This window comes from Cebidichthys violaceus, unplaced genomic scaffold (assembly GCF_023349555.1).
Source record: "Cebidichthys violaceus isolate CVI_PGR_0920_01 unplaced genomic scaffold, fCebVio1.0.p SCAF_12, whole genome shotgun sequence".
Taxonomy (NCBI): domain Eukaryota; kingdom Metazoa; phylum Chordata; class Actinopteri; order Perciformes; family Stichaeidae; genus Cebidichthys; species Cebidichthys violaceus.
The window spans coordinates 4,038,920-4,063,146 of record NW_027176285.1 but is presented as its reverse complement, the minus strand read 5'-3'; the positions used below and the strand labels follow the sequence as shown (position 1 = coordinate 4,063,146).

At 46.0% G+C, this 24,227-nt stretch overlaps 1 protein-coding gene across 8 annotated transcripts in view; it reads left to right on the top strand.

The window, feature by feature from the left end:
- vav2 (vav 2 guanine nucleotide exchange factor) overlaps positions 1 to 24,227 on the top strand; it is a 183,591-nt gene that overhangs the window by 35,219 nt on the left and 124,145 nt on the right. For all 8 annotated transcript variants that reach the window (XM_068705944.1, XM_068705942.1, XM_068705939.1 and 5 more), the window contains exon 2: positions 18,565 to 18,681. In XM_068705944.1, the coding sequence (XP_068562045.1) occupies positions 18,565 to 18,681 (117 nt within the window). The remainder of the gene's footprint in view (positions 1 to 18,564; positions 18,682 to 24,227) is intronic.

Below are 24,227 nucleotides of genomic sequence, written 5' to 3'. Positions count from 1 at the left end.
TTGGATACTCTTCTCTGCTGCAGCCTCACTTTCCATCATACCTTCCCCGTGTAGCTTTTAAACACGACATGATTTCACGCTGATGCAAATGCCACAGTTTGCTCTTCGCCTCTGAGCAGTAGAGGTGATCTTTTTTTTTTCTTTTTACAAGTATTCTACCTCAGGTTTTCGCCCCATTAACTATCACAGTGAGAGCCATAAACCAGGCTCTGTGTCCGGCATGCCGGCTCAGCTCACCTGAGTATACTGTACATGTGCCTGCCTTATCGACCGCTCTATTGAGTTATTAAAGAGCGGTAGTCGCCTTGAGAGCTGTGGATGTGTGTGTGTGTGTGTGTGTGTGTGTGTGTGTGTGTGTGTGTGTGTGTGTAGAGGGGGATAAAAAGTTTTGTCTAAGTGGAGTGCGTTGCTGTATTGAGATACTATCTGTGTGTGTTTTCCTCTTAGTCAGTGCGATAGCTCCTTCGATAAGGCTAAATGGACTGTTTGTCTCTCCCGCTATCTCGGTCACATCGAAATGGACACACACACACACACACACACACACACACACACACACACACACACACGCACACACATTCAAAGAAGTGATTCCAGAATATTTGGGCAGCCAGCCCAGGGAAGTAATGAGCTGTACAAGTCACATTTTAGTTTGATTAAACCTGATACTGTAATGCACAAAGCCAAAATTCAAATGTGTTTTTTCTCATTGACTTCATTAAGAAATATTTGTACACCGTGTCTACCATCCTGCAATTTTTTTTTTATGTGGCAAAAACCAGGTGACACCTCACATGTAGTGATGCAACCTGCCATCTCCTGTCTGCACACCCACACACACACACACACACACACACACACACACACACACACACACACACACACACACACACTCACCCACACTGCAGATGCAGAAAACACACTGAGGTAGGCTCCGGGGCGCAGACATTCCACAGATTTCCCTCAGTAAGTGCAGCTGTGTTTCCGCTTGAGGGTTGAGCTGATAAGAAAGTGTTGGACGGAAGAAGTGAGACCTTTATTTTATCCTGAGACGATGATTCAGAATTTAATATTGCGTCAAATACATCTTTCTGAGGGCCTTTGCACACCAAGTCCTGATGCGATCATCAACATTCACCCATTCACAAATGCGTTTACACACTGATGGCAGAGGCTCCCATGCTCAGTGCCACCTGCCCGTCAGTATCTAAACTAATGCCGATACCGATGCAAACCAAATAAAATGTCATCGTAAACCTGACCTTGTAATCTTGTAACATAAGCGTGGAAAACACAAACGTAACTTTAAAAACGGGCTTTGTGTGAAAATGCCCTAACATTGAGATTTTTTTTTTTACACATATCCTCCTGCCATAGTTGGAAGTGGTGGACCTCGGATGGTGTTGTGAGCGATTGGAGGCCACAAAAGTTCCAACAGCTCCGGAGCCAAAGTGCACAGTTGAGATGTTTTTTGGACAGCTGTCAGCCTGTCACGTGTCAGAAACAAGCTAACTAGCTCTTTCCAGGACTCCCATCGGTTTTGAAGACGGTCCCCATAGTGATAGACAACGCTGCTTCTTGCTTCTTATTAAGCCTTGTCTATTAGATATATTTTATCATGCCTGTAGTAGACTGTCAGCTTAGTTCTGTCTCCTCTGGTCCCCCTTGTCGGCATAATAAAAAAAAAAGAAAAAAAAAGACAGTTGACTTGTCCGGCGTCCAGATATTAAGCCCCGCAGTGTTTGAGCTGTCGTGGATCCGCGCTGATCAAATATTTCATTACTCAGCCAGCTCCCCTGCATGTAATAGAGTGGACCACATCCAATGTCCAAATAGTATTAGACTCTCAACACTCCCACTCTCTCGCAACAGTATGCAAATAATTACCTCTCCCCCACATCTGCTGGCAGCAGCCGGCTTCACCTCGTGTGTGCGCGGGGCTGATGGCGCTGATTGTTCCGTCGTGGTACGGCGGCGTTCACACGACGCCCGCGCCCATCTGTCAGAGCTGGAATGAGGACGTTGCTTTGCATCAGATGTTTGTTTTTATTTTGAAGTGGCGCTGCTTTGTTTCCTGGAGGATGCAAACGATTTTTTTTTTTAGGAAGCTGCCGTTTTTGTTTTTTTGCCGGAACGTGTGTGTGTGTGTGTGTGTGTGTGTGTGTGTGTGTGTGTGTGTGTGTGTGTGTGTGTGTGTGTGATGTACATGGTGATGTTTTGTTGTCATAGAGAAATCCTCGGGCTGCTCAAGGGATCAGAAGTCGGGGTCATCTCTCGCCAGGGTTAAAAAACAAAAACAAAGATGATTATTATTGGGTTTTGAAAAAAGCATACACCACACCCCTAATAATAAATATCTGTGTTAACATTCCAGAGTTGTGAAATATAAACCCAGTGTGCTGTATTTTGGCATCCAGTTCCTGTCGAGTCATGGCTGTATGACTGAAAGTGGACTTCCTCCATCATGTCTCATTGTCTCACTGGTACCTGTGGTCACATGATCACTTTCACAGGGTTTTCCTCCTCTGCAACTCTCTTCCTTATTCCTTTGAGATAATAATGATACAAATGTAAGTGTTTGCACTGAGAGGCGTTCTGCTATAAATCACTCGGTCACAAATCTGTCCAGGCCGATCTGCTCCTTTCTAGATGTTTGGCTCGTGAACAAGAGGAGCTTGAACGCCGCCCCGCTGACCACACAGACGCAGGTTGACGTGAGCGTACGTGACAATTCTGCGCCGCAGTTTGCAAACATTGCTTCATTTGCTCCATGTCGGCCTCCCGCCTCGCTCAGCTGGTGCTCTCCTCTTTGACGAGGACCACTGGGGGGTCCCGGCTGGGGGGCGGTGACGTCACCCCACAGGCCTGTTCGATTATCTAGAGAGAGAGAGAGAGAGGGGGGGGGGATCACCCTCGGCCACGTTGGTCCTCTTGGAGACAAACAGACGGTTTCCACCCTTTTCTTCCTGTTTCTCCTCACCCTTCCCTCTTACTCACACGCAGCATCTCCCGACACGCCGCTCCAGCGGCCTTCAGAAATGAATACGTGAGGTAAATTCCCATCGGGGTGTGTGTGTGTGTGTGTGTGTGTGTGTGTGTGTGTGTGTGTGTGTGTGTGTGTGTGTGTGTGTGTGTGTGCGCATACGATACGGAAACCTTTAGAGAGGCTTGAAGGCCCGTAACTCCGAGCTAACACCAAAAGGCCTCGAGGACGCTCGTCACGATGTCTGATCTCGTGATTAACGGCTGTCCTTGAGGACGTCTTGTTTGTGATATGATTTACCAAACTTACCGCGCGATAGCTGTTAATTAATTACAGACGGACTGATTGCAGTCGAATGCTCCACCTCGCTCCCGGATTATAGGAGCAGCTTCGTCAGCGCTGCTCTTTAAGGTCTTTTTACGGCAGCGCCGTTTTACTGCTGGCAATTTCTCTGGGTCCGCGGGGAATGTTTACATCATGCTACAGACTGGAGATGTATCTATCCCGAGGGCTTTTTTCCCCCCTCCATCTCCGCCTCCCTTTTTATTTCATTTCAGAACATATCTTTTGGTTTATTCCCGGACCTCTCGCCCATTAAATCCCCCCAGACAGACTCAGATGATGAGTGCCTACGAGGGAAGTGTGGATACACAGATCAATACAAGTTTGGCCAGAGCAATACTTCCCAGCGAGTTCCTTGCTTCACGCAGTATCATCCATCGACTCTTGCTAGCCTGAGCCGCACGTAGCAACATCTAATAGCAGGAAACGCCTCCTAATAACCATCTTTATACACGATGAGGCTCTAATGTGCTTTAAAGCGACCGCTACCCCTGTTTTCTCAGCTCTGCTATCCGAAGCTCTCCACTCTGTCATTCTGCAGTTTAGCCCCTCCCTCAAACTCACTCTCTCTCTCTTTTTTTTTTTTTTGCCATCTGCTCTGAAATTAATGGCCATGTTGGAAAGTAGGCTAAATCCAGAGTGACATTTTTTTTTTTTTTTCCCTCTCTCTCCTATTTTTAAAGAGGCGCTGCAGGCAGCGTCCAACTGCGTGGGAGCCGGAGAAGAGAGAGCCGGCTTATCAAGCTGCTTCTGCCCGTTACATTTCCTCACCTCTGCCCTCCTGAAACCGGAGCTCATAGCGCCGCGTCAGCTGTCGCCGAGCGGGCCGCGTTGCTCTTCCATGTCGGCTCAGTCTCTCATATTTTGCAGAATACTTTCTTGGAAATTTTGTGAGGATTTCGCAAATCCCTGAATTTGGTCTGCACGGTAGCCGCATTTGCTTCTTATGACGGAGCGATATGGCAACAGGCTCCACAAAGCACACGTGGTTAGATTACCTTATTAATTCAGAAATGGCTCACTCTTGGTAACTTGGGCAAAGCTCAGTTACAGCAATACCTTAGGAGCTTGCCTTGGAAGAATAATTCAGGGAAAACAAACCCTCAATATGAGCAGGTTCTTGAGGAGATTGAAGCTTAAATTCAATTTCACTGGGTCGTAAATTTGGACTTTTTATTTGATTTTTTTATGGCGACCTGATAATTTAAAAATTAGCAAGCCTTAATGTAGTTTGATCTTTTGCAAGGTCTTTGTGAGTCACAGGAAGAACTTATGATTCACGAGAGTCATATTTTACTCCTCACTAATTCATGTAGTCTCAACTGAGGTAGCGGTTTACCTTTTTATAGATATTGTAAAATTACATTTTAATGAGTTAATAAAGCTATGTGACCGTGCATAAATATCCCTCTGTTGTCTCTTAACGGGCAGTGAACACAATGACTTGGCTGGCAAAAAAACAAAAAAAACGTTTCCTGATTTATTTTTAGCTGTTGAATGTTTAATAGCTCGCATGTGAGGCGCTCCCTGATGATACAGCGTTCGGCATATCTGTTGAATATCTAAATACGGCGGCACACATTCCGAGTCGTATCTTCAGAGGTGCACAAAGAAGAAGAAAAAACACGCTGCACTGTTTCACACTGCTGCCATGTCGTGGATTTCCGACCTCGCAAATGGGCTAAAAACCTCTAATTATAGAACAGGCACAGTGTTGCATACACAAAGCATCTCTCTCTCTCTCTCTCTCTCTCTCTCTCTCTCTCTCTCTCTCTCTCTGTCTCTCTCACAGACACAGAATTTACACTCTCTCCATGCTTGGGGCGGGGGGGGGGGGGGGGCTCTGATCTTTCCAAAGGTTTCCTCCTGTGGCCCGCGTGCCAGACTGTCTGAAGAGCCGTGGAGGGGATGGCGTTGCCCTCGCCTGCTGGATGAAAAAAAGCCAGTAACATTTGCTTTCTGTGGCACAGCAACCAGCCTCTCCTCTCCTCTCCACCATCCCTCCCTGCCCCCATCTCCCTCCCTCCCACCCTCCTCCTCATCCGCCTCTTTGAGGAGGATTACCGGCAGCAACTGGACGTTTGATCCTGCCTTGCTCTCCAGCGCTGCTGTATCCATCCGACAAGGCTCTTTGTATCTCTTTTCTCTTCCAGACTTCACTCTGTGTGTCTCACTCTGACTGTCTTTTATTATTTTATTATTTTTATAAAGATAAGAGTTAAGCCCTTTTTTTTAGTTTTTTTTGTTTTGCTTGTCTGCTGTTTGATGTCTGAGATTCAGCAATAGTCTACCTGGGTGTCTGCAGGACAGCCGGGTCACAGATAGGTGAGGAGTTGATTCAGTTTTCTCCAGGAGTGGTGCAGAGAGGATCACAGAGACAGGTGTGGGTAATTTATGACCATTTCCTCAGATAACAGAGAAAGACCAATGTAAATGGATAATTAGCTGCCATGAAGATGAGAGGCTTTCACAACCAACACTCCCTCTACATCTTTGTTTAATGCTCATAAATACGCAAAAAAACAACAACATACACATCACCCTCCCGTGCCGCCTCCCCACGCTTAAGCTTTTCCTCCTTTTCTTTCCACAATGCCTTTTTATCTCAACAGTGAGTAATTGCAGGGGACAGTGCCAACAAGCTCTCCAATGTAGAGTGCAGCGGAAGTCTTCACAGGAAGTGCGCTCCCGATGCATAATGCCGTTGACGGCGCCTACAGAGGGTGACGCGGGGCCAAAGAAAAGTTGTGACTGCGTGATGCGACGCGACAGAGGACCGTATTCACTGACCTTAGGCTGTCGCGCTAAAGCGCAAACATATTTGCTTCATTTAGGCCAGAGTGTTGAAGCCACCCAAAAATACACCCCCCCCTCCTTAATATAGGCCCTAATTACTGGGTCACAAACCGCTCTGGAAAGACCAGCTGACTGTGACTTATTCAAAGTGACACAGGTCGCAGCACTTTTTAGGGCATGAATCAGCTGCAGAAGAACTAGCTCGCACATACTTTTGATGCAGAGCATTAACTACCTGCAGAGAATGAAGTCACTCCGCCTCTGCGTGTGCAATCCGAGCTTCTCCTGGCTTTGCCGACGTAGCCGGGTGCTTTTCGCGCATGTTCGAGCGTGTGAGCGTTGCGCTGCACAGCGGCACCAGAAGCATTATAGCGCCCCACAGTCAGGGTCGCCCTCAAGCAAGCACTGTTAGCTCTCCGCATTGTTGCCGTCGTTGGCACCGCTAGGGCCGTTAGCGGCGTTAGCTGCGAGCCGCCGGTAGGGCGGTTACCGCGTTGATTGGGAGCGCATCGATTGCCTTTGAAAGACAATTGATACGCTCCCAATCTCATATATAGTACCTTTTATTAGTCCCTTTACATTGATGCCATACATTCATTATATATTTTAGAATCTGATACTATATCAAAGGAACTGTGAGTATTTATAAAATCAAATATTCAGGTGCAGGTTAGAGAACAATACTTTCCACTTTTTTACAAAAACTAATCAGAGAATAAGTAAGCATGTTGCCAGAAAGCTTTCAGTGGTCTGAATAAGGTTCTGAAGCTTCATTAATAACGTGGACATTTACATTCTAAAACATCATTTGAGTGCTTTTTCTTTTGCATGTCTACTCATTCTGTTTAAAGCCGGTATTTCTGCACAGTTGCAGATAGAGATTAGACCACACTAATCAGTGTTTTCTCTATATTCTTTCTGCAGCGGTGCACACGGTCATTAATGGATTCAAATGCATCACATTTTTTTTCCAAAGAACTATTCGTCTTCAAGCCGTACTTGTTGGCGTTTAGCCTTTCAAAAACAATGTTTTTAATTTAAAAGTTTTTATTTAAAAAAAACAACTATCCATTTAATCTGATGAAGCACTTTGTTCAAATTAAGGATTTTGTTTTATGCATCATAAAATATGACTACAGACATTCAAAGCTTCATTTGAAAAAATCAATAGAAACTTTCAAATTCAAATAATAAATCACATTTGGTACATCTGCACTATTGTCAATGCACAATGATATGGACTCCTGATTAGTTTTCAGTGTGTCAAACTGTTGCAATTATCTCCATTTGAGGCGTTAACCTGCACCTGCCAACCAGCCGGAAAATGAAACATGAAACATATCGGTGTACGCTGGCTTGAACGGCACCATTAGGATGCAGGTTGGCATAATCTGCAGCTGTACTCTATATTTAAGTGTTCTGTTCAAATAGGATGTTATCAGAGTGTGCAGAGTGTGCAAACACGATTTGCCCGCTATTCCCAGAGTGTTTGTCTTTCAGGCCGCTTCACATGAAATCCAACTGAACAGCCCATTTCCATGTGTATTGTTGCTGTGGTTTCATATTGCATTCACTCTGGTCGAGTGCCCGTTGGAAAGCTCTCCTCCGTCAACCGAGTGGATGCAAACTGCATCCTACAGTATCCAACCCCGTCCGATCACTTAATCTGTAAAATTGGCCGATCGCTGTATTGTGTGTCGCAGCGATGATTGAATGATTGTTTATCCAAGCTGCGGGTCTGATGATTAAAGCGGGCCCGAGCTCGGCCCCAGAGCCGGTCGGGTAATTAACAGGCTGTTCTCCGTGTTAATGGCATTAGTCACCTTGGAGATAATCACAGCCATCAAGTGCACAGAGCTGCAGCCTCCAGTGTACCTGATAGCCTCCTTAAACAAAGGACTGGCAAACAGGACAGTGCTTTCAGGTTTTGGCCTTTTTGGGTTTCTACTATAATCATTTCAGTTGACATTTGTATATGTACTTTGCTGATTTACTACTGTAGCAATTGGTGCAGCAACTTAAAAAACAATCGTTTTTGATCATCCGTTAATCTGTGTCGATTGTTCGTTCGGCATATACAATGTCAGAAAATAGCAAAAATATATGTATTTATTATTAAAAAAAAATAATTACCAAAAATATTTGAAAGCACATTGGGGGAAGTACATTATATACGATAAATGTGCAACTGACACTGAGGGAGAATCGTCATTGTAACCGGCGTTGTATAATTTCAAGCAAGTTCGGACGAGGTTAAAGTTGGAGCCACAGAAGTATCTTTTCACATTAAGCCATGTAAGATGAATATGAAAGTGTTGAGTGATTGCTACAGTGTTTTTGTAGCTCTCCGTGTCAGAACTGTAAATCTGTTCAGATTACTTATTATTTTTTGGGCCATGTGTGCGTCGCAAAGCTCCGCCAGAGATGATTTAAAACAGTGAGACCTAATGGGCTGTGAATGTACAGTTAGGATCTCATAAAGACTCTTATAAAGATCCTAACTGTACATTCACAGCCCATTAAGTCTCACACTTTTAAATAATATTTGCTTAGCTTCTCGGTAATGTGTGTATGATGCTAGCATGTGCTTTGTGTGAGGGGACAAAAAGTGAAAGGCAACAGATCGTATGGGGGATCTAAATGAACCCAATGAGCCTCATGTTGTGAGGGAAACTCTCCGGGGAAAAAGACGGATGCAGTCTTCTTCCTCTCCCTGGTCTGATGCCATAAATTACCTGGCCATCGATCCGTGGGTGTCTGGGATCCTCGGCGGACCTCCTTCCTCGCATCCATCAAGCCCAGAGGCTGCAGCTCAGCCTGGTTGGAAACGCCTCAAACACACACACAGTCCTCGCCGGAGTCTCAGGCAGCATGGCCTGTTGCTTGGATACAACACAGATTTGTGTTTTACTTGGAGAGGGGATAGAATGGAGGACTGTGTTACGCACTAATATGTTTTCGCATCTTGGCGTGTGTTTTTGGCGGAACTAGGGTCGGTACAGTTCTGGTAGATTTCCAAAGGAAGTTGAACTTGTTGCACCATTTCAATATCAAAATTGTACATTTTTAATAACTCATTTTGGTGTAAAATACACATAAAACAGCAATAGGTCTTAAGGCATGTTTTGATAATACGACTCGTATTTTCGTTTCATCCGTTTCGTTGTTTTCTCGTTTCTGCCACTTTAGATTTACGACAGAACATAATGTTATAATTGATTCATTGATTTTTTTTTCTATTAATTGATTTCTATTTAAAGGCTTGACACTAATGTCTGCTCACCATATGGTTAAAACTATGTTTCTAATTGAATATGTCGCTATATTTCCTTTTAATTCCTGTTTATTCCCATGGAAAGCTTTTGCAGCCCTAGTGTGAACCCTTTTCGGACCTGGAGGTAACAGGGTCAGAAGTTTTGAAACAAGAGTTGTAGAAAGTAAATACTGTCGATGTATTTTTTTTTCTTCTATCTTAATGCTGCCCCAGCAACCATCAAGGAATGAAATATTGGACAGCCCCGAGGCCATCCAGGTGGATGATGATGATATTTATTGCATGCTGTTGCGAGAACCAGCTCCCGCTATTTGAAAGTCCAAATGGAGATGGATCCGGTCATGCAAAGGTGAAGCCTCTTTTGTACAAAACAAAAACAAAAGTAGAAATCCTGCGTGCAGTTTTTACCACTTCAGAGGAAAGAAGCTTTATGAATTATTACTGATCCGCAGAGAAAGGAAGATAACAAAAACACATATTAAAGGTCAGAGGAAATTGAAAACTCAGGTCAGGTAGAATTAAGATGATAATAGTAACCCCCCCCCCCCCCCCCCCCCCCCCACACACACACACACACACGCTTTTGTCTTCCACTGCTGCTCTCTCCTTTCTCTTTCATCTCAGCATCTGAAGCTCACTTAGAAACAAACCTTTCCCCAGACCACATTTACATGAGTGACTCATTCAGCGGTGAACTCGCAGACACCAGGATGGACTTTGTTTTGCTGTTTGCTGAGCGTTTCCCGTTTCATACCGACGGTCGAGCTGAACTATGACGACGAAGGGCCCCTAACCTCAACCAAGTAGTAATTTGAACCCAAACAACTTATTTTGTTGTCTAGTATGGAGAGCTACCTGCATTTTTAAGGGCTTCCCAAATAAATAAATGAACCTCTATCTTGGAACATACGAACTGCTCGGTAAACGAGACTAAGAGCCTACAGCCATACTTTGATGCTGTACTTAGGCACAGAGGTGCTTTGAGCTCATTTCTAATAGCAGGTGATTCATCTTCTGGGACCCATGAGAGTCAAAAAAATGTTGTGCCAAACCTTCCAATGTCAAGGCATTTCACCGAAAGCTCAAAATGTCAACTTGCTGGTGGGGCTAGAAGAAAGTTCTGGTGATTACTAACTTCATTGGAATTCATCCTCTGGGAACCATGAGAGTCAACAAAATGTTGTGCCAAACCTTCCAATGTCAAGGCATTTCACTAAAAGCTCAAAAGGTCAACCTGCTCGTGTCGTTTAGGAAAGATCTGCTGATCACTCGAGTCATTGGGATTCATCCTCTGGGGACTATGATGAATGTACAAAATTCCACACCAATCCCTCCAGTAGTTGTTGAGGTGTTTAAGTGTGGGCCAAGCGACAGATCGACATTGCCTTCCATATAGCCGTGAACTGCTCAAACTATTTATATGTAGTATTAATATTGAAACGACATCTAATGGAACACTTCCGGATATTAGAGGATGAACAGTAAATAAATACTACCTGGCACCACTGGCTGGCATTAGAAAGCACCACCACGAGTTGAGAAATGAGCTCCTTCTCCTCTCCCTCTCCATTATCCATGAGAGCAGGTTCTTTGTTCATGGCTGTGGTCGTTTCCGCTTCAGCAGAGAGGAGAAAGAGCACTACCTTGAAGACATATCGCTCCTCTTTTATCCCACCGTTCTGTTTCACTCTCTTCCCCCGTCCCGCACAAAAGCTTTTCTGTCAGAGGAAGGGCGGGCGGGGGGGGGGGGTCTTCTTTTTCTTCTCCATTCTCACGAATGACCTAATGTGTGTCCGTGCGGCGAGCGTGTTACCGATGGCGCTTGGTGTTATTTTCTGTTTACGAGTGGCCGGCGTAAAGGTGGACTTGATTTAATTATGTACTCGTGCTCTACAATCGCGGTGACTTTCTCCCTCCGCAGTCTTATGCTCCGAGCTGAATTATCTTCTTTTGTGATGGAGATTAACCTCACTTAAAAGAACCTCTCTCAGCCTACTTCACTTCCACATTTCAACATCAGCCAGGCGGCCCTCGCCTCCGCAGCGGTTCTGCCTCGTCTGCTGAGGGTTGCAGGAGATTTAAATCTGTGGTCAATCCATGCCTGCTTACAGGCTTTTAGGGGGTAATAGGATGAGATTATAACATTTGCATACTGTCGCGATGCATTATTCATGCGGCGTCGTCCTCTCTAATTTGCAGGAGCAGGGCCTTTCTCCTCACCGTCTTTAACATCTGGGTGACCTGGAAGAGCCCCCCAGCGCCCATTAATCCCCTCCGGGTGTCACCCGGCACATGCCGCCTAAACATCTACTAACCTGGGCCACGCTTCCAAAAATGTAAATGTTCCCATTTGTCATTTGAAGCTCTCCCGCTTTTAAGTTACATCCAACACGACAAATAGGTTTTTTCTTACGTCGTTTTCAGCCTTTCCCCTCCCCGACGCCGGTACCTTTTTGTATCGGTGGAACCATTAGCTGGTTTGAAATACTCATCACAGCAGATATTGATTTCAATGAAGGGAATTCAAAGATCGCAGAGGAGGACGTTCGTGCTCTTGAAAAATATCTGGATCGATTTGTTTGGTATGTTTCAAATAGAAAAAAGATACAACCTGGCAGACTGGCGGGAATGAGCGCGCCGTCCGTCGACGCTGTCCCTGGTTTACACCTGCTGGTGAAAATCAAAGCTCAAGATTCTAAATCTATTCAATACCCTGACAAAGGCAACCGGGAGTACATTTATCATTTATATTTGCAAAGCTTTATCTGTGTTATGAGAAGTTATTAGTTGACATTGTGTTTTGTAAGCATTTATAGTAGTGTAGTTAAAAAGAAAAAAACTCTTTTTAATTGCATTTACACTGAAGCTAATCTACAGTAGAACATTAGAAATATAATGAAATTGGGTTTTTATTTTCCCTATTAATGGAAGGAGACAATAATAACATTTTTTTAATGTAGTTAAATGATTTTTTTCTGCACTAGCCAATGCACAAACCCTACAGCACTTCCCTTAAGACATGGTAGATGGTCTTGTATTATTTGCTTGTATTACTTCCTTTCTTCACTACAAGTGTGTGGAAGTAGACTGCTCTCATCTTGCAGGCAGAATAGGTTTTTCCGGTGTATATTCATTTTTTTTTAATGTTTTTCTGCTGTTTGTAGCTGTTTAGTAACTGTGAGCTTTTCCGACTGAGTGAGATATTACCAGGCTAGTGTAATGGACATTTGCTGCACTGCAGAGAGCCCCGTGTTTTATTTGGAAAGGTTGAGTGCTGATCACTGCCGGGCATAAATCTCCCCTTACCAGAAAGCAATCAACACCCTGGCTGCAACGTCATTAACCAAACTTGGAGGTTTGTGAGATCCATCATCACCTCTACCTGGTGTGTGTGTGTGTGTGTGTGTGTGTGTGTGTGTGTGTGTGTGTGTGTGTGTGTGTGTGTGTGTGTGTGTGTGTGTGTGTGTGTGTGTGTAGATTGTCAGCCTTTTCTTGTGGTCACGTGAGCTCGCTGTTGCTGCTGCCTCACCTGCTGAGAGCTCCCTTCCTGTTGTTCTGAAGGTGTGGAATGGTTCTCTGCCCGAGACACAACATGAGGGAAGGGTGTGTGTGTGTGTGTGTGTGTGTGTGTGTGTGTGTGTGTGTGTGTGTGTGTGTGTGTGTATTTGGCTGCCTCACAGGTCCCAGACAGGCATCAGTCTCTTTCATTGACTCCAATTCTCTGACTGGCTGTCTGAGTATTTGATGATCTGTCTGACTCACCTCAGTGTGGTTATAAATCCTTCTCTCCTCTCCTCTCCTCTCCCTATATCCTATCCTCCTATCGTATCATCTCCTCTCCTCTATTCTCCTCTCCTATCATATCATCTCCCCTCCTCCTCCTCCTCCTCCTCTCGTCTATCCTCCCCTCTCCCCTACTATCCTCTCCCCCTTTCCTCTCCTCCTATCAAATCATCTCCCCTCCTCTTCGCCTCTTTCCTATCATATAATCTCGTCTCCTCTCCTCTACTATCCTCTCCTCCATTCCTTTCTTCTCCTATCTTATCATCTCCCCCTCCTCTCCTTCCCTATAATACTATCCTGCCTTATCCTCACAATAATGTAAGTTAAGTAAGTTTACTTTCTCATGTGTCCTAAAGCTCTTTGTTGATTTCCTGGGTGCTTCCATTGTTTGGATTATGATCATGAAATGATGCAGGAAGTAGAAGTATTGTAGAAACTAAGAATACTGGAGAAATGCTCTTTGGTCACGGAGAGGAAAGTCCTATTTCTGTACACTTTGTGTGTTGCTTGACATTCTCTACACAGAGCAGCAGACGTGAGTTGTGCGTCTCGCTAACTGTTTGTGAAAGCACCAGTAAGGGGGACGTCATGTTGTCTTCTGGGACCCGGAGAATGTCTCTGGAATGGACCAAAACGATGCCCTTCACGTTTGACGATTTAATCCGTTTTATTAAATTAGACCTAACAACTTATTTCCCAAGATAATGAAAGTGTCATCTCCACCGTGGGAAATAAGATGAGCCCGAGCCGCGTACGCGATGTTTATCAGCGCCGTACTGATCGCAGAATCGTCCTGTTTTTGTCTGTCCGTATTTTTACATTTTGTCTCATGAGTCTCTGTTTGTCTCATGAGTCAACTTGTTGTGGCAGGGTTAGATATAGGAATACATCAGGGATCCCCGATAAAGCATGATTGCGAAAATCAAAGCTTTTCATGCTCTCCCTTGCTGCTGTTGTCTCTGTTCACGCTCTGTGCCCTCATGCCTGTTAGCATATTGTCTGTGTTAAAAACAACTTGACACCCTATTACATACCAGACTCATTCTTATACTTTCGAACCATGAAACGGTGGTTTTGTTTGCCACCGGACTCAAAGCACACAACATGCATTGTTTTTGTGGTTTTTATTATTTTTGATTTAATGTGTGTGAATCAATATCAGGTAACTGGTTCTGAGATCAGTTCTCCAAGGATTCCCGCTCTGTTTCAAACCATTGACTGCAGCTTCCGCTCTCTTTTGCTATTTCACCTCGCTCTGTTCTCTCCTGCCCCCCCCCCCCCCCCCCCCCCACACTTCTCTGACACCTAAGAGCTTCACTTTTGGGCAAAAACAGCCCACCTCTCCCTCCTCCTCCTGCTTCCCCCTGTTCATCCATACCCCTCCACACTTTTCCTGCACCCCATTTCCTCATTTAAAAAAAAAAAAAAAAATTTCACACAAGGAGGCTCCAATTTGTATCTCCTCAGGTGCGAGCATGCAGGAGCGTGTGCAGATAAGGACCGCCCTCCCAGAGGAACGATGCATTCTTCTCTGTGTGATGTGGCGCGGTGATATGGTTGACGGGGTTGTCGGGGATGTGACGGGTCTTTGTTACCCGACTCCCCCCTCCCTCCCCTCCCCTCCACCCTCTTTTGCTGCTCTTCTCCCTCTCGCTTCCTTCCCGGTTCCTGCACTCTTTCCACCCCCCCCCCCTGCCTCCCCGACAACAAGTCTGCCTCTTTTAAGAGCTGTTTGCTCTCGACTGAGAAGTCAAAAAATCAGAGCCGTCGCTCCAGTGGAGCACAAGAGCCACCTTGTAAAAAAAAAACCCTGCTTCCCTGCTACAGCTGAGACCACAGGCAGTCTTTTGCTCTTCAACTCAACATCATATCTCCTCTTCATGACCTTCTTCTTTCCCCACCCTGAAGGCATCTTTTATAATTTGTAAAAAGCCAGATTCAGTACACACATTTACAGGGTTGGATCTGATTATATGCACTTTCTGCTGCCACAAAAGCTCCTTGAGAGGTGCAATTTTAGCAGCCAGTCAAAGTACTAAGTGAGCCCCGAGTAGCGGGACCGACAACAATGGTAGCTTCAAATGACGCGCAACACTCGAAGCAAGTAAACACTTCTAGCACACAGGCATCTATACAGCATGTGTCCACACGGGTTGCTTGTTGTGGGAAGATGTTGTTATACAAAACACTTGTAAAAGATTGCTTTGCAGTCTGACAAGAGACGTAGGCAACAGGTGCACAAAAGCCAGAATCAATAATGTAATTCCCAAAAAGGGAATAAACACCCGCATACGCCGTCTTCACTTCAACGCAATCAACTTTTTATTGCGATGTTTGAGTCCTAGAACCATACGCGAGGGCTACTTTCTTTTCCTTGCTTGAAATGGCAATCGCAGCGCTCTGGAGTAATGAGATCGATTAAAACTGTATTGCGGTAATGAGCCAATCTGCAATCTCGAAAAAGATGTACAAGTTTTGTTGCAGTTGCTGGAAAAACAGGTTGAAACGAGATGTTCCTACTTGTTGGGTCAGATAGAAAATCAATACGGATGTATGATGAATTGCTTAAAACAAGTCTTTATTTAAAACCGTTCTGTTTCTGTCGATGGAATAATAATAATACTTATTTTGCATACTTGCGTATATGATAATCATTGTAACCTTTACATTCCGCAGCATTGTAGTCACTTTAGTACAGTCCATGTGGCTGAAATTGCAGTGTGTGCAAGATGCACTCGCAGCACTGTGAGGAATGGAGGACTGCCTGTGCCTGCAGCGCTGAGTGTGTTGCAGACCACAGAGAGGTGAAATCCAGATGGATTGTGCTGAGGGGCAGCCTGAGCCCAAGGAGATGACCGAGGCCTGTTTATTCCCAGGTGCCTCTCGCTCTCTCTCCACTCCACAAGAAATAGTGTATTTTTATTTATTTTCATCAAGATCATGGCAATTCTCCCGAACCCTATCACGGCTCTCTTATCGGCAAACATTAGAATGTCAGACACATCTCCTCCCTTACTGATCCATATCTAGAGAGTCTCTCTCTCTCTCTCTGTCTCTCTCTCCACATACCACTCCAGCAAATGTTACCTTTTCATATCTGGGCTGGGAAAATACTTTTTATTTTTTTATTTTTTCATCCACTGCACGTGAGGATCTGCAGACACGATAACCTACGCCGGCAAACTGCAAATGTCACTTCGGCTCGCCGACCAATCGCGTTCCTTTGTCGCTGTGCCCGGGCGCGGCTCTTCTTAAGGGGGTTCACACCCACGACTCTACGGGGCCGAGCAGATGCACACACACACACACACACACACACACACACACACACACACACACACACACACACACACACACACACACACACACACGTGAATGACAATGAGTCGGCGGAGGGCTCTCAGGTGTGGCCGAGTGAGAGGACGACTGAAATGCCACTGAATACCAGGAAACCATATCGGATGAAGCTCTGCTTCTTCTTTATTATTTTGAATCTGAACATTTACTGGAGTGGTAGCAATGAGTTGATTTTTTTTTTTTCCCCCTTGAAAGCTAATTAGTACAGCAGGCTGATGCGGATGATGTCTCCCGCGGTCAATTGTAGCAACAGGAAACACTGTGGCTCATCAAGCCGCAGTGTGGGTTTAAATGAGACTATCGTGCACTTGGAGGCCTGTGGGGAGTGGGGATGCTCTGCTGCATGTTAGTGTACCTGGAAAAAAAAAAAACACTCTTGCTGCTGTTGTTGCCAAAAGCGCGCTTCCATTACCCAAGGCTGCAGGTTGTCATGCCAGTGTTACACAACGGCCGTTAACAGGGATGATGCACACGTTGTCGACGCGTTCATTCGAATATGCGATCGAGCATTTTGTTTTGTTGGACCGTCGGTTGGTATCGCTCCTGCACAGATAAGCGGGAGGGCGTGTCAGAGCGGCGGCTGAATTAACATGTTAGGTGATGTGTTCCTCACACACACAGGGAGATAGGAGGCCGGTTTATGCTCTTCATTAATATTTCAACGGTCCTCCCGTGGAGTTATCGGTCCGTTCCCCGAGCCCTCGGGGTTTATCTGTGTGATGGAATATTTGAGGGACCCGGACCGCCAACATTCGTGACCAGAGACTATTTATTATGCCGTTTGTTATGAGTAACCCCCCCCCCCCCCCTCGCCCCCGTATTGGTTATCAGTCTCAAGGTGGCGTGTGCTTTATTTGCAGGACTGGATAGTAGTAGCCATTGTTGAAAAAGCAGATGTGAATCTGTAATTCGGCCAATATAACGGCCGTTGTATCTGTCAGGCTCTAGTTGTTAGCTTCTCTCTGCTACACTTGCAGATTAGACATATTGGTTTTAACCTGTGAAGATTGCACATAAGAGGGATTTCTAACACGGAACACAAAGTTTAGATTAAGACGTGGATCCTGTACTTTTTTTTTTTTTTGGGTGATTCCATGAGTTGTAAACCCGATCGATGTCCTCTTATCTCTGAATACCCTGAAGTGACGTAAATAACCTTTCGATAGCTTAATGTCACCGGAGTGTTTTCTTTTCCTGGTTTTAAAGGCTGCATTTAGGTAACGTGTCGTCATTTTCTGAACTATAAATATAAATAAATATTTTGTACAAGCCAACCATACAATATCGCCGCAATATCGACGTTGAGGTATTCGTTTGAAAGTGTATAGATGTGTGATTTTTTTCTCCATATCTCCCAGTACAACGTGTTCCCTCTCCTGAATAATACAACCAATTTCCACTCTCTGAAATGCCCTCGCTGTGCTAGAACAGTGTGTCTTCTCAAAGACATTACCACGGGACACGTGGCTGCTGTGATGTCAGATGTGTGACCTGCGACCTTTCAGTTTTACGGTCAGGGACTCAACCGGGGCAGGTCTCTGCCGCTGGGCTCGTCTGAAGACACCTCGTCTGAAGACTCCTCGTCTGAAGACTCCTCGTCTGAAGACTCCTCGTCTGTGCTCCGGTGTCAGGAGACGGGCTCCTCTCGTGGCTCTGCTTATCTGGACCAGAGAGAGGCAGCCCATCAGCCTCGGGAGGGCCGCAATCAGCCTGCTCACCTTCTGGGGCTGAATAATCACACACACACACACACACACACACACACACACACACACACACACACACACCACACACGCCAGGAGAGGACGGAGTGAAGAGCCTGCCAATCATCAACCAGGAAATGAAATCTTTTCATGAATGCTGAAGCATTGACGGGGGATATTGAAGTGACTGGTGGAGCATGTGTTCTGAAGGCAAACACTCTGCTTGTTTAATCATAGTGTTGCAACGCGATAGCCGCTCACTGTCGCCGTAAAACCCAAGGTTGAGTTTGAGCGTTGTGTTGACGTTTCTGCTTTTTGCTTTGCAGTTCCTGTGTTTGAAGAACATCCGGACGTTCCTCAAGGTGTGCCACGACAAGTTCGGCCTGCGCAACAGCGAGCTGTTCGACCCCTTCGACCTCTTTGACGTCAGGGACTTCGGCAAGGTGAGTTCAGACGTGTGACGGATGCCCCCCCCCCCTTTTTTGGTTTTTTTTTTTTCCAGCCCCCGAATCGCCCTGCGCTTGAACCGACACTGCGATCCGCTTGATAATTATGCCGCCCAAGGGCTACATTCTTACTACATAGAGACACGACGCTGCTCGTGTCCCTGATCACACTGATGTCCTTCTGGTGTCACACCAAAGAGCCAAGACGCAGCGCATGGTATCTTTACGGTTAGATGGGCTGACATACATGTGGCGTGTGTGTGTGTGTGTGTGTGTGTGTGTGTGTGTGTGTGTGTGTTTGGTGGAAGAGTACTTGCATGTGTGAGTTCATCTGCAGCATTGCACGTCATGCCCCCTGTGATTTACTCGGGTTTAAAGTCGAATCTGTCAGTCGCATTAACTTCAGTACGGAGCGGAGAGACGGTGTAACACTTCAGGGTCGGCAATCTCATCTCATGTCACCAAGCAACTGGAGTCAGACCCAACTCTGCTTTCCAGCGGCGTCGGCTCAGCAGCAGAGCCCGCTGACTCACTCGCACATCATATAAGCTGTCTGGAGAGGTTTTTTATGGGGTATTCAAGTGGATTTTTGTGTTTATTAAATGGGTAGTCATAAGGCCAAAGCACAAGGTCCATTTCCTTCCCCCCCCTCCTCCTTCATTCTGGGGGAGGTTAGGGTCCTGGAGCACAGACATCCTGGAAGGAGATCGGAGTGGAGCTGCTGCTCTTTTGCATTGAAAGGTGGCTCAGCATGTGATCGTGGATGTCCTACCAATTTAATACTAGTTGACTGACTATGGGATGTTTCAGGACCCAGGAGCTGCAGGTGGCTGCTGGAGAGAAGCACATCTGCTCAACCAGCTGTCCGGCTTCAGTGGAAAGTTTGGATGTCAGATATGTAACTTAAGTATGTCGATACAAAGCCGCTGCAAAGCGTCGTCGAAGAGGCCACCAGGTCATGAGATGTTTTCTTTTCATGTGAATGAACTTGAAGGGAGGAAACAAATTGGTGATGTGTGTGTGTGTGTGTGTGTGTGTGTGTGTGTGTGTGTGTGGGGGGGGGGGTTTCGGCGGATGGAAGGAACATGTAGAATATGTTGGAGGTGGGCTCTGAAAGGACTGTATCACCACTGCAAGATCGATTGCAACGAGGACGTGTTTGCGGAGAGTCTTCCGCTCATTTATCTAAACATATCTAATTCGCCGTTATCCCCCCACCCCCACCCCTCCCACCCCCGCTTCGGGCTGAGATGAGGAGTGCCGAAGAACGTGGGGAGAAAAGATGAGAGAGGAGAAAAGGGAGACAAGGACTCATTTGGCAGGTTGTAGATAAACCACAAGACGATGCCTGAGAGTCAATGAGCTCGCAGTGAACGGTATTAAAATCCAACAGCAGTCAGAATCAATCACGTCGGCCCTCCGTATGTCAATTTGGAAATTGCTTTTGCATGGTGGCAGCGGCAGCGGGCTTGTCTCGCCATTGATTTTCCATTAAGGCCAAACATCACATTATAATATATTGAATTTAGCAGATCCCTACTAATGTGGCATACATTTAAATAGTGAGAATGCCTCATAAACGGAAGATAAAAGCCGGCTGGTTCATGCCTGAAGTTAGAGTCTCTCTGGTCTCTTTCCGTCACTGGATTTGCTCTTTCCTCTTTTGTTGCCTTGACTTTCTTTGTGCGCACATCGGAATGCAAACAAAAGGAATTCTAACTTCCATCATATCCATCACAGTCCTTCATCTCTTCTTTCCATATCATCCTTTTTATCGCTGCTTTGTTTTCACCGTACACAAAATCATTTCCATTTTGTGAATCACGTTTGGTGCTTGGTGAGTGTTTTGATGAGAGGATGGATACCAGTGTTGTTTCTTCAAATGTTGCTGAAGAGGAAGAAAGAGAACCAAAAGGAGGAGGGGCTTCTCAAGTGAAAGGAGAGGCGGAACTCTCGGCGTGTCCCCGGTGGCGGAGCTCCTTTTTGAAAACAAATGGGACTGTTTGCAAAGACAGAGCCCAAACTGTAGATTTTTAATCTCCTCCGGAAGAGTGGAATTAAACCGGAGGACTTTGGGGAGAGGAGGTGCGATGGCGGCTTTCGATAGCAGCTGCCTCTATAAACATTAATCAGCCCCTATGCAGCTTTCATACCTCCACAGTGGCTGTCAGGGGGCCCCCCAGAGTTCACCCCCCCCCCCTGGCCTCTGACCGCCATCTCTGCTTCTAATGATGCCTTTTTCCCCGGGTCACATGCAAAACAGAGACCGGGGCCAACTTGGTCCTAATGCTGAAAAAAAAAAAGAAGAAAAAAGTAATTGCCCCCTTCAAAACCTTCCCCTATACCCTTTCCAGTGGGGCTAGTATTGAAACAGATGGAGCACACATCCTGCTAGATGTCCTCGACTGATTTTTATTTTCATTACCCGAGTCGTTTCAACCGGGGTCACCCTGCGCCACACACAACATGAGCGAGGGCTCCCTTGTTGGCTCCCCTTAACGCATTGAGGGGGGGGGGGTAGCTACATAGCACCACACTTCTCCTCCTCACACCCTAACCCAGCCCCCATCATTAGAAATTCATTATGACATCATTAAACCAATGAAATACAGCTTATTACAGTAGACCCCAGAGAAGGCTTTTATTTAAACGCCTCCCTCCATCCCGGAAAAACCCCCAGCCGCCTCGCTTCCCGCTCTCTCCCGACCTGTTTTAATTAGCCACCGAAGGAACATTGCTGTCATTTAAATGAACATGGCAATCAGTTTATTTGGCTGTTGCAGTGATTAGCATAATTAGCCCGCACCTGTTAACCATCTATCAACAGTTTGGTAATTTTCCGTCTGTGAGCGGAGAGCGGCGAAGGAAGGAAGGAAGGGAGTAAGGAAGGAAGGAAGGATTCGGCGTCTTTATTTAATCACGTCATTTGTTTGAAATGCAGACGCCGGTGCTCGCATCAATGTTCTATCTACCGGCTGACTGACTGACTCGCAGAGTGTCCCAGCTCATCCGAGGCCCGCGCTCGTCGACTTGACAGTGCAGCGTCACGGTGAATGGATTTTTATTTGTGCGCCGCATCTGAATGGAACTCAGTCCCTCAATTTGAGCTCATTGTTTGTATGAAACAGCCGTCACTTGGCAGCTGGTTCAGCTGACAGCAGGCCGGGTTTTATAGCAAACTCACAGTGATGATTTGTATATGTATTTGTGATTCTTTCCCATTTGTAGCCAAATTATCCTCCTTTTTAGCAGACGAACTGAAGTGCTGTTTTTTTTGTTTTTATGCTTTAGTTGCAGTTAGTGAGCGACTGCATGTTCTTTGGATGAAATCGGGTATTTTCATGGCAAGATATCGCCGAAATTTGGCCTGCACCGCAGCTCATAATCGGTTTACTTAATATCGAGAACACAAACACACCTTGAAACAGATGGAGAGCTGTAATCTGAGGGAAACGCACCAATCCCCTGATTCGATTTGCACCAACTGCTCCCTTTTCTGCCACTTTTCTTCCCCTCTCACTTCCCCCATCCATCCCCCCCCCCTCATGCCTCACTCTCCTGCCCTCCCCTGCTCATTCATCTCACACCCACTCCGCGAGCGTGTTGTGATAAGACTAAGCCGGCGGCGGGGCCAGCCACCATTGTGTCGGAGCGCCGTGATTGCCATTGGTGGGCAGTGTTTGATTACCCCTTGGCTCCGCTGCTCTGAATCCCGCGCACGCCGAACAACTCTGCTCCTTTCATTTCCTTCCTGCGCTCTGCTCGGCTAAAAATAGCTAGTTGCTTGGCATCCACGCCCAGTGCTGCTAACATCTGGAACGTGCCTCAGCCACCCGCTGGCCCCGCCAGCCTCAATGCTATTTACTGAAGTTGGCTTTAACCTCAGTCGGGTGCCCTGAGCCTGGCCCTGTGCTCATTTGTTCTGTGGACATGTTGCATGCAACAGTGCATTAAACCGTCGCTGCCTGTGCTTGGTTTGTAAGCTATTTGCAGGTTTATGGCTCAGTTCTACGTGTCTTAGTGAGGCTTGCCATGAATTATGAGCGGCTGAGAAATGCATGTATTATTTGGGCGCGCATTAGATTCAGTGCTATGGCATTATGTGCCTTAGTGCTGTCAAAAAAAAGTTTGCTTTTAATAGTCACGTTTGTTGTTTCTCTCCTCTCTCTTTCTAATCCGCTTTGTCTTTTTGGACTACAATTCCCATCTTGCTTTGTGGCACTAAAACAGGAAGTGTTATTTTGCCTCGCTGTCAACGAGTTAGCTGCGGGCTACACCCCGAGGCCTGTTTTGTCCCTTAAAGTTGGTGAATCTGCACCATTGGAAAGTCATGCTGAATTAGCTTCTAGCGCTCTCCCGTTGCTTGTAAAATGATTCGTGGCCATTCATTATTCTTCATGGAGGAAGGTGTGTGTTCCTGTTTTGACAAGACGCATTACACAAGGCGACTGAACGATGCCCACTCGCTGTGGATGAGCACACGTTGGTATTGGTATCGATTCACGCTGTGGTTTTGGAATGGGGAAAAAAAAACCCAACAACAAGCTCTAGGAAAGGTCGTGATTCATGCCTGTCACACTCAGGCTGGAGAGGCTGCAGTAAGTGACGGAGGGAGGTTCAAGAGTCAAGCGGCCGAGGGGTCACTGGGGTCAGCTTGTCCCCTTCCATTAGTCCTCAGCAGCGGTCCTTTACTGTCAAGGGCCAAGCGGGTTTCTTTAAACGCTGCGAGGTTAATACGACGCTCGAGCCGCTGCAGCTCTTATTTCAATGTGTTCACGTCAGTAGTTCCCCCGTGTGTTAGTCCATGTCACCTGAAATAAAGGCAGCCGTTGCCAACTTTATGATGAATTGTTACGCTTTTATGAGCATTACCTTTCAGGGGAAAAGGTTGTTCTATTACACACACACCTCCACAAACCAATATCCTGGAAAAACCTTTTATTTCATTACCTTTAAACAGGGAGTATTGTATTTTACACTACCGTTGACATCTACGGGGCACTTTCTAGTTGTTTTTGCAGATATTCTTTATTCAAAATCTATGATGAGTCCATAGAATATGATGATTTATAGATCGAACTATCTAACAGTTTGACCCACACTTATTATACAGTGTTCTTCCATTGTGTTATTGCTACTTTTACTTACATAAAGGATGTAGATATCTCCTCCACTGCTGCACACCATGCCCCTTGATTTCAGACAGCGCTCTCCTAAGAGAGAATTTATCTCCATAACCTTCTCTCTGCCTCAGCAGACAGTTGTCTTCTTCTTCCTCTTCTCTCCCCGTGCCCTCTTACTTCACGCCCTGTCCATCAGGACCCCCCGACTGAAAGTTTTTACATAAAGCCTCCAAGACGCGATCAATAATTCATTCCAAATGCCACAGTGCTGATGATGACATGAATTATAAATGGGAACTTCCTCCCCCTCCCCGCGGTTGGACCCCCTTCCGTCTCGCCCACTCCCACGGCCTCATTATCCCCTGCAGCTCGTTACCGTGACACCCGGCGAAACAGGTGGTTGCCGAGCAATAGCTCGTT